The sequence below is a fragment of the Juglans regia genome, chromosome 13 (assembly GCF_001411555.2).
Source record: "Juglans regia cultivar Chandler chromosome 13, Walnut 2.0, whole genome shotgun sequence".
In the NCBI taxonomy this organism is placed as follows: domain Eukaryota; kingdom Viridiplantae; phylum Streptophyta; class Magnoliopsida; order Fagales; family Juglandaceae; genus Juglans; species Juglans regia.
The window spans coordinates 23,491,819-23,503,037 of NC_049913.1; the positions used below are offsets into that span (position 1 = coordinate 23,491,819).

General features: G+C 40.0%; 1 protein-coding gene across 1 annotated transcript; it reads left to right on the plus strand.

Annotated features, from left to right (window-relative positions):
- Window positions 1-9,382: 9,382 nt before the first annotated feature.
- LOC108988479 lies at window positions 9,383-9,850 on the plus strand. Its single transcript, XM_018961750.2, has one exon. The coding sequence runs from the start codon at window positions 9,383-9,385 to the stop codon at window positions 9,848-9,850; it is 468 nt and encodes a 155-aa protein (XP_018817295.1).
- The last annotated feature ends 1,369 nt before the right edge of the window (window positions 9,851-11,219 follow it).

Sequence of the window (11,219 nt, forward strand, 5' to 3'; positions counted from 1 at the left end):
TTGAAAATGGGCATATATAGACAAAAATGTTGTTAAGAGTAGAACCTTTAACTCTTGATGGTGGAGGTGGCAGCAGGTTTTGCAAGATTCCTACCGGCGTATTTTTCCATACTATCCTTTGGAAGAAGGTTCACAGATTGAATCTTAGGACACGCCAACCATGTCCTCGTCCTTGTACCTTTCATTCCATTATGAAATTGTAGTTTATTGCTAACTTGTTCATGGCATGATTGGTATAACATAATAACCTTATGAAATTGTACCCTTTTTTTTTTTTCTAATTCGAGTTCCCTGCCCAGGCTCCCTACCCCACTTTCATTTCACATTTTTTTTTTATTCCCTTCCCCAGTCGTGCCCCTCCTCCACTTTCCTTTTCTTTTCTTTTTTCCTCTCTCACTTCACCCTGCGCCCCAGTACCCCTCTCCCTCTCCAACTTTCCCTTTCTTTCTTTTTTTTTCTCACTTCCCCTTAAGCCCTAGCGCCCATTGCCCTACTTTCCTTTCCCGAAGCCCCCCAACCAGCCAGACAACGTCGCCGACAGCCCTCTAGTATTAGGTATGTGTCTCTGTTTGGTTGTCGAGAAAATGAAAGAAGCTAAAAGGAACTAGAAGGAAATCGGCAGATTTCTCTCTTTGTTTGGTTGTTGAGAAAATAAAAGAAAATGAAAGGAAAATAATGAATTTGCAACTTGTTCTTTGTTTGATAATTGTGAAACTAAAAGATATTGCAAAGAAAAATCACTAAAAGGGAGGGGGAAGGGAGAAACGGTGGGAAAAAAATTGTGTACCTACCGGCAAGGAATGGCAACGGCGAGATGACCGTCAGCGGTTTTTTCGGCTGGCTCCGACGAACGACGTCGACTATTTGCTGGGGACAGGGACGCTAGTTTGCAACAGTGGAAAGGGAGGGGGAGTGGGGCGCAAGGGAGGGAGAAAAAAATTTCAATGGACGTGGGAGTGCCATGTAGTTTGTCAGATCTCTTTGTGGGGTCCTTTTGTGTCTTTAGCAATTCTATTTTTTTTTTTTTTAGAACTTTGGTATTTATCATTTTCATGTATTAGAGCATTGGCAATGGCCTAGCCAAATGCCAATGCAAGTCTATAATTTGATTATATTTATCAAAAAAACTTCTACATTGGACTAGCTAATGGTCAAAAACTTAACATATCAGCTACAGTAATTCTTGGAGGCTCTCCATTGTTGGCGAGTCACTGTTCACCCTCCATCATACTATTTTATTATTTTCATCAACCTCCCCTCAATCTTTCTCTCATTCTTTTCTCTCTCTCTTCATCCCAAAAGCCACCCAGCGTTCTGTTGCCTCGCCCTTCTCCACCCGCAAGCTTCCTCCTTTGTCCCCTTCTCTCCGTCAGTCGTCTTCTTCGCCGTCATCTTCCAGGCCTATGTTGGTAAGTCTCTCTTCCTCGCTCTTCTCTCCCTCTTCTCTGTGCATTTTCTCTGTCTCTCCTCTCCCTCTTTTCTTTTCCTTTAAAAGTAAAACACACGCCCTGGCCATTCAAACCATCTTTCGTTGCCTCTTTTCCTTTCACAATCCAAGGAACGCGAACTGGTACTCTCTCTCTGATTTTAGCTATTTTTGCATGGACCGGATCTCTCTATTTTTTCTTCTGAGTTTTCTCGTATCTGTTTCTTCCTTTTTCTTCCAATTTTTTTGTGGTTTCGCAAGTCTTCGAATATCTTTTTCCCAGGTTAGTTTTATTAGATCTATGTATGATCATTGCTTTTGTTGTTGTGGATCTGAGGCTCATTTTTTTGGTTTTAGACTTTGGATTGGTTTATTGACATCGCATTGCTATGGCTTTCTGATAAATATTTGATTGGAGATTTACTGGGATTGTAAGAATATAGATGTAAGAGATTTACTAGGAAATCAATTTGGGTTGAGCTTGGAAAATCAATCTGGTTTTTTACGAAGAAATCCTATTCCACATGTCTACAAACAGGTGGAATAACCTTGTTCTAAAACTTCAGCTCAGGAGCAGCTTGAATACATGCTAACTGAAGATGATGATGCCCCTTTATTGACTGCTAATGATGGGATAAAATTGGAGGTGAAATAATGTGTAAAGAAACTATTTTCCAGATTCAACAACCTATTAGAAACTTTATTATGTGAACTTGTGGAATTGGTTTGTGAGGCAGGAATAATGCAGTCATTTCAATCCCATCTATCTGATTTGTCATGGGCTGGCTAAATATTGAATAAGCTGGAAATTTTGAGAGAATTTTTCAACAACTGGGTTGATGCATTGGATAAGATAGTTAAGGTTGTTGAGCAAGCCAGTTCAACAGCTAAAATTACTGAGATAAAGTGCAAGGTTATTGAAGTTGTAGCGAAAGTTTTAGAGGCAATTGGGTATGGCACTGTTATAATACCAATTGCAAAACGGCTTCATATGGTGAAGGTGTGGCATCCATTTGCGAGGGTCACAAAACCATTGTTGATTGTGTCACAACTAATAGCGAGGATGCTCTGGCAATTAAAATGGGACTTGAATGGGACAATGTCAAGTGTGCAATTAGATGGTTGATGAAAGAAGTGATCATTGAAAACAAAGGTAGCATATGAGTATGTTTTTTTTTTCTGTTAGAAAATTGTGCTTCACTCCTTTGCTAATGCTTATGCCTGTATCTATATTAATTTTAATTGCCCTCATAAACTTAGGAAGACACCTTCCCTACATACTCTATAGTGGCAGTGATTCTTCACTTGGTTTATTGAACTATAAGTTTCATTGGATGCTGATGCAATGGGGACTATGGAAAGATTTTCAGGTGCATTTCTTATGTTATGACAGCTTTAGTTATTGTTTGGGCACCTTGGTGACTGTTTGGAACTCATATATTGCTTTTAGGATGCTGATGAAAGTGATGGCTACTGCATGTAGTTGCTTGACTTGTCTTTTTATTGTAGAGAACATTCTTAGTTTGGATAATTGTGTAGTTGGGATACTTTGGTTATTTCTAATTTGCAGCTTCTGCCTCTATCCAGTCTTTCTCATTCTTAGTGCATATTCATTCTAACTGACCGTTGTGATGTTTTTGTGCTTGGATATACCGATCACGATGTTTGTTGCAAAACTTTCCAACTGCACATTGTGCTTAATACACAACATTATGCAAAACTACAAGGCTATGATGTAGAGATGATATCCAATAGTCTGAATTTTAGTAGGTCTACATTTGTATTTTTGATTCCTTTTCATGAATGAGAATAAAGTTTTGTCTCAATTCCTTTTGTCTTTTGATTTCCTTTTGATTACACTTGCAATTTTAGGCACATTGCATAAGAAAAAGGTTGAGGAAACAATAATTTTAAGTAAAATATAAATTATTAATTAATATATGAAGTGTATTTGTAAAATATAAAAAACAAATTGTAAAATAATATTAAAATATATAATATTATATTATTGTTTTCACTTTAAGATAGCTAGTCCAATGTTGACTCAACTAATCAAAAGTTAATACTATAGCTAAAAGTTAAGATTCTAGTCAAATTTTAGATTTGACAATGGCTAGGCCATTGCCAATGCTCTTACACATTAAATTTTAAAAAAAAAAATTGTTTTATTCTTCTTAAATTTATTGAATTCATCTATTCATCATCCATATAACACACATTTAGTAAGAGAAAAAAATAAAAAAATATGATGCGTGGTTTATAGAGATGAAAATTTTCTTTTGATTATGGAGTGCCACGAAACTGTCTCGTTAGTTATTTTATTTATTTATTTTTGTTATCAACGAATTGATGAAAGAACTATTTTGATTTTTTTTTTTAAGAAAAAACATACTTTTGTATTACTTACACATCAACAATACACAACTTATCCCGTGTAACAAAACTATGCATCCCTGCTAAACCACTTTCTATACGGGCCCTTTCCTCATCTATAGTAAGAGAAATTTTTGCAAAGTGTATGAGCTAGTTTATTACATTTCCTATATGTATGTTGTACTGTCCAATATGATCGATTATGAGAAACCCCTTTTATATCTTCTATCATATGTCCAAACCACTCCCAACTTACCTCTTCACTCTTCTAATGCTCCTAGTCCAGATGGGTTCACTAGTCTGTTTTATAAATAGTATTGGAAAATTGTGAAAGGAGATCTTATTGTTGTCATCAAGAGTTTTTTCACCTCAGGGCACATGCTAAAGGAAATGAATCATTCAAACATTATTTTCATTCCAAAAATTGAATCTCCAAACATTGTCCATCATTTTAGGCCAATCAGTCTTTCTAATGTCAGTTACAAGATCATTGCTAAGATTCTTTCTAACAGACTCAAATCAGTGATGAAAAAAATCATTTCCCCTTCTCAAAATGCTTTTCTTCCAGGGAAGATAATTCAAGAAAATACTATACTTGCTCAGGAAGTTTTCCATGTTCTAAAACACAAAAAAGGAAGAAAAGGCGTCATGGCTATCAAAATTGACATGGACAAGGCTTTTGATTTTATGGAATGGAAATTTTTGTTATACATATTCAGCCCACTCAATGTTGGGGTCCCTATGAAATAACATTGTCAAGAAATCATTGAAAAAATTTAGAACAAGCTGACAGGTTGGAAATCAAAACTCCTCTCTTAAGTTGGAAGAACAACACTTATCAAGTCAGTATCTAGCACAATCTCTTCCTATACTATGGCTACCACTTGGCTTCCTAAGAAAATCACCAAACAAATTGATAGAATTCAAATGAGGTTCTGGTGGGGGTTTAAGGCTGACAAAACTCACAATCTTACACCAAAATCTTGGAAATCAATTTGTCAACCTAAATCCTTAGGAGGTCTAGGAATGAGAATTGCAGCAAATTTCAATAAAGCCCTTTTGAGTAAAGTTACCTGGCGCCTTATCAATAAGGAAACAAGCACATGCAAAGAAATGCTCATCCAAAAATACATGAGACATTCAAATTGGAACAATATCTCTGCAAAACCAACAGATTCCAATTTTTGAAAAAGCATTCTCAAACAAAAAGATTTCATTCTCTCGAATCTCTGTATCCATATCAACAATGGGGCAAGAACTAAAGTTTGGTAAGATCCATGGGTACCTTTTATCGATAGATTCACTCCAAAACCAAAAACACCTGATACATGGCAAGACCCTCAAATGAGAGTTTCTAAACTCATTCTTGAGGAGCCAAGAAGATGGAACATAATTTTATTACAAGCTCTTTTTACTCAAGAAACAGTAACTGAAAAACAAAATCCATTTAACTGAGCACCATTATCACAATCAACAAGACAATTCAAGATGGACTCAACATACATCAAGTCTTTTTTCTGTAAAATCAACTTATGCAGCTATTGTTCTCCAAGAAAATAAACAAAATTCAACAAACCTCACTCCCTTATGAAAAAACTCTGGTCCCTTAAACTTCAAGACAGGCTGAAGCTTTTTCTTTGGAAAGTGTTCAATGATATTATAATTACTAAGAGCCTCCTCCTTAGTAGGTTTATAGCACTTTCTGAGGAACAAAAACTATGTCCCATTTGTCATCAGGAAGATGAGACTAATGAGCATCTTTTTCTAAGCTGCATTTTCACGAGAATACTTTAGAGAGAGTCACCTTGGCCACTAGACATAGAAGCATTCAAACCTTTAGGGATTAGGACTTGGATTGAAAATATTCTTAACCCTACCAAGCTAAATCTCTTTGATGAAGAAGCTCATCATTTTCAGATTTTTGCTATTGTGGCAATGGATAATATTTGGTTCGCTAGAAATCAAAAAATTCATACAAACAACAACATAGCAGTAGATTAATTTGTCAAAAAGCTATTGTGGCAATGGATAATATTTGGTTCACTAGAAATCAGAAAATTCATACAAACAACAACATAGTAGTAGATTAATTTGTCAAAAAAACTGTAGACATGTATCAGAAACATTGTAAAGTATGGGAGTGAAAATATTCAGAATCTGACCCTAATTCCAACTGGAAACCACCTGAACAAGAACTACTCCATCACATTTGATGTTGCAATGAGACAACATGGTAGTACATCAGCAGCAGTTTGCAAATCAAAAAATGGAGAAGTTCAATTTGTAGTGACCAGGTTTGTATGTAGTACTGATCCCAATCAGAGTGAAGTGATGGTAGCCTACATAGGAGTTCAAGAAATATCATAAAAGTTGTCATTGAAGCGGATTCACTAAATGTTATCAATATCATTAATCACCCACAAAAATCAAGCAATTGGGAATCAGAAGGAGTGTCAAGGGATGCCAGATTTTTGTTAAAAGAGTTGGAAGAGTGAAGTACAGTCAAGATAAATCGATCACAAAAACGATGCGCGCATTCAATAGCGCAATGGGCATATTCCAACAATAAATTTGGAAAAATCCCTCTGATAGAAATCCCAGCGTGTTTATTAGATTTTCATAGTGGGAAGGGCCTTCCTTTAGATACTAGAAGCATGATCTCATGAAATGGTTTGTAATATAATCTACTCTTGTACTAATGCTATTTTATTAATGAAGTCACTTGAGAAAAATAAATAAATAAATAAATACCTTACCACTCCACTATTTACAACCTTTACAACTATCAATGCATCATCTTCAAAGACTACTTTCTCAAAGCTTAGCTCTGCACATGACTTCAAAGCCCTCCATAATGCATGAAGCTCGGCTATAACAGGACTACTAACCCTCCCCTTTGAACTACATAAGGAAACCAAGATTTCACCTTGAGCATCTCTGATAACTACTCCGATCCCCATCCTTCTCTCCTTCGAATTTAAAGTTGCATCCTAGTTCACTTCACATGGCTATCAATTGGTGCCCTCCATCTACCCCCCCCCCCCCCCCTTCTTGCTCCTGCACCACCCACTAGCTCCCTAGCAAGTTTGCTCTATGCTTGCTGGAACTCTACAACTCCCTCGTAGGTTTGAAATTGAACTCTAACTTCAAGTATTAGGTTTCAAAATAAGGAAGCATTTTTTAATGATGTTGTATTTAAAAAAATATATGTAAGAGTATAAAAATATGAATGAAAAAAATCAAAAAAAAATTAAAAAAAAAAAAAGGCCAAACGGTCTTATCGGGACCCATCCTCGGGTTACACCCTCGGTGGGTGTAGCACCACTCTAGTTTTAAACTTTATGTACTAGTAGGGGTGGGAACTAGGTACCCGCATAGGTCCATTCACTCAGGCCTTGCTTAGGGAGGGAGGAGCAGTATGCCTGTATCAGGCAGGCAAATGGATGAGCGCCAATCCCCTTGGGAAAGCTGGGGGCAGGTGCTGGGTCGGGCATTGTCCCTGCTCACCTGGGTTTATATATTATTCTATGGAGGGAAGAATGCCTGTAGGCCAATCTGCCTGCCAGAATTTGAGCAAAGTCACTCGCCCAAGCGGGACGAAGCTGGGACCTAGGATCAACCCCAGCCCCCCTCCCATGGGGGGTGGGGTGGTCGGATGGGCAGGTAGCAAGCCTATGAACCAGTTTTGAAAAAGTACAAACTCGAAGATCTAAATTGTGATTTTTCGTTTATAAAATTTATCAAATTGTTCAGTCCTTGGAGAAAATTATTGGTCATTGCTACATTCTCTTCTCGTCATACCTGTATCTATGATCGAGTAGCGACCCATTCTATCTTTCTTTTCTAGCTTACTCCTTTTTTAAAAAAAAATTAATTTTGGGGGTTTTACAAGAAAAATCAGTTAAAGAAATCAATTTTTAATTAAGAAAAAATGAAAATTGAGAAAAAAATAAATAATTCAATCATTGGGGCCAACTAGCATTTTCCCTATTTATTTATCTAATGGTAAACCCTTAGAGAAGGTGAAAAGCATGCAAGTCAAGGTTAAGGTTGAATTAAAAACGAAAGCACATACCTTTCTATTTAGTTTTCTTAGGATAGTTGTTTCGATTGCTACATAAAGGAAAATCATATGATACGTACAAAAGATCAGATCGAGTAAGATGTGAGATTTTATTTATTTATTTATTTATTTATTTATCTTTTAATCATAAATCATGTGCGTAGGTTCTTAAGAAGAGTTCCTGGTATGGCAAGATTTAGGTGTCGTTTGGATAGTGGGTTGAGATAAAAATTAAAAATTGAATAAAATATTATTAGAATATATTATTTGAATATTATTGTAAGAGGTTTTCCCTCCTATCGACCCTTATAACAAGCCCATGAGGAATCACTGGGAAAGTAAGTCAAAAAGCCCAGCCAAGCCTAACGACCCTCCTCTAAAAGGAGTCAGTGGGACTCTGCAAAGTACTTGGCCCATGAGCAAAACCCACCCACGAAAGCAACCCATGTGTGGGGAAAGTGGATGGTAGGGGCAGAGAGGACTTGCCGCCCTGACACCTCCCCGAGGACCCCCTACCCATGGGAACTTGCATAGGCAGGTAGGTGAGAAATATGAGGAATCCTTAATCTCCTGACAGCAGGCATGGAAGGGCTTAACAAGGAACGTCCAAAGGGTAAAATGAATCAGGCAGCCACGCCGCATTAATGGCGCCACTCTCTAAACTCTACGCTGCATTAATGACGCCGTCCCAGAAGCCACACCATATTAAATGATTTTGACTAAGCAAACAATTGAAGGGACATGGGCTCCCCGAAGTCAAGTATGAGCTGTCTCCATCCAGAAACCTAATATAAAAGCCGACCCCCAAGTACGAAGAACTCTCTCTTGGATTCTTCTAAACTCACGCACAAACTACTAAGAAGATATATTGACTTATTATCGGAGATTCTGGCCTCCACCAAGGCCCCCCACTCTCCATGTTTTCTTAAGTGTGCAGGTGAAAGACTGAAAACCCGAGTTGCTGGAACCCGGCCCAAAGGCAAATGAAACATGACGTTAACAGCGGCGCCGTCTATGGGATAACTACAGACTTCACGTGTCCTTCGTATGCCTGTGACAACCCGTTCTCAGACAATTCAGGGACAAGAAGAAGCAACGTTAACAAACATGGAAGCAAGGCTCACCGCGATGGAACAACTGGTAGGAAAGCTAACTATCGAAGTGGAGACCCTCCGAAAAGAGAACGAAACACTCAGAGTAGCCACCAAAAGACTAGAAAATGAAGCAGGACCAAGCAACAACAAGCACGTAGAGTCTAGAAAAGCAATATAGGAAGGTGATGCGGAGGAAGAAAGAAAAAACACGCAAGATGAGCTGCGAAACCTTAAAGGGAAATATGAGGAAATGACAAGGAAGATGGGAACATCGTCATCAGTAGACCAACTGCTCACTAGCACGGGCCAACACTACAGCGAGGAGGTGATGGTTGTGCCCCTACTACCGAAGTTTTGAGTTCCCCTCATGGACATGTCGATGGGGCCAGAGACCCACTCGAACACCAGGAAACCTGCAGAGCTAACATGACTCTGCATAACTTCCCAAGAGAAGTGGCTTGTAGAGCTTTCCCACTGACCTTGAAGGGGTCGGCAAGAGTATGGGTTGGATCCTTGGCACCTAGGTCCATAGACAGTTTTGGGGAGCTCACCCGTCTGTTCCTCACACAATTTATGGCGAGCAGTAGAAGAAGATGCCCCTCAGCGTACCTCCTCACCATTAAGCAGGGGGAAGATGAAAGCCTGAAGATATACCTATCCAGGTTAAACAAAGAATGCATGATTATAGAGGACCAAGATGAGAAGATAACTTTGGTAGCCCTTTTAGGAGGAGTGTGGCTCCGATCCCAGTTCATGGCAGAATTGGCAAGGAGAACTCCCGCCACGCTGCGAGAGTTCATGGATCAAGTCAACAACTTTATTAACGTAGAGGACACACTTCGGGCCTTGACCGAGCCGACAAGGAAAGAATTGGAACAGGCAGAAAATAAATGAAAGGCACCAACGAAAGGCAAGGCGCGCGAGAAATCAGAGAAAGGACCACGTGACAATAGGAGAGAAGAAGCCCCTACAAGAGGCCTGGGGTTTCGATTTGACCTACCAACACTCACCATGCAAAAAAACGACCGTCAATCTGCCAAAGAAGATGGCTACAAGAGCACCAATTGCCGTTATTGCACCTACCATTAATCCAACACTAGTAATACTAAAGATTGCCTTTCATTGAAAGAAGAAAGAGAGCAGGCTGGGCAACCGAGGCCACAGTACCTTCCTGCTCGGAGGCGAGAGCGGGAGTGGAGGAGGAGATTACAGTGAAGAAGTGCGGAGAGAGTCGGAAAGCCAAAGAGGGAAGGGAGCCAGAGGCAAAGGGTAGCTGCGCGGGGACCCTCGCAAGGCCGCCCCTGCACACCACATCAGGAAGGACCACAGCTGGGGGAAATTAGGACCATCGCAAACCTCATCAAGTTAGAAGGCGCAGGCCTGGCAAGCGAGATATCGAGAAGTGTATTCAGCAGAATACCACCCCACCAAATACAGGAGAAGCGAATCTGCGTCCGTTATCTCATTTGGAGAAGACGACGAGGAGGGGGTTCTCTATCCACAAGATGATGCCCTAGTGGTGACTATGTTGGTCACCAACTTCACCACTAGGACAATCCTTGTCGACAACGGCAGCTCCTCAAACATACTCTTCTGGGAATCCTTTACCTAGATGAGGATAGACACCACCCGACTCCAACCAACTCCCATGCCACTCAAGGGTTTCTCTGGGAAAATGGTCCAGCCGGTCGGGACCATCACACTATCTATCTTGGCGGGTGGCGCCCCTGTACAGCTTTTGTCATGGTCAACTTCTTGGTGGTAAAGACCCATTCGTCTTACAACACCATAATTGACAGACCTACCCTCAATAACCTACCGGTTGAAAATGAAGTCCTAACCCCTCAGGGAGTGGGAGAAATCCAAGGAGAGCAGGTTCTAGCACAGGAGTGTTACGTGCAAGAATTGAAGCTAAGGGCGGCTGGGTGCATGTGGTCCACACCTCGGCCAATGACCACGTTCTCCTGCCTCGCTTGAGTGCACCCTAGTAAATGGGGAAATCTGAGATGAGTAGGCGCTTAGGAAGGTGGAGACGAACCCAAGCCGCTTAGAAGCCACTACCAGGATCAGCAGCAGGATGACACTCAAAATAAGGAAAGCCATGCAGTAACTCCTAACGGAACACTAGGATGTCTTCGCTTGGAGTCACGAGGACATGTCCGAAATCGACGCAGAGATCATACATGACCACCTGATGTGGACCCAAAAGCCTAGGGAGTAAGGTAGAAGCTCTGAAACTTCAGCGTAGAGAAGAATGAAACCA

Excerpts from the sequence above, each read along its gene's own strand:
- LOC108988479 (XM_018961750.2), top strand. The coding sequence starts at position 9,383 with ATGACTCTGCATAACTTCCCAAGAGAAGTGGCTTGTAGAGCTTTCCCA.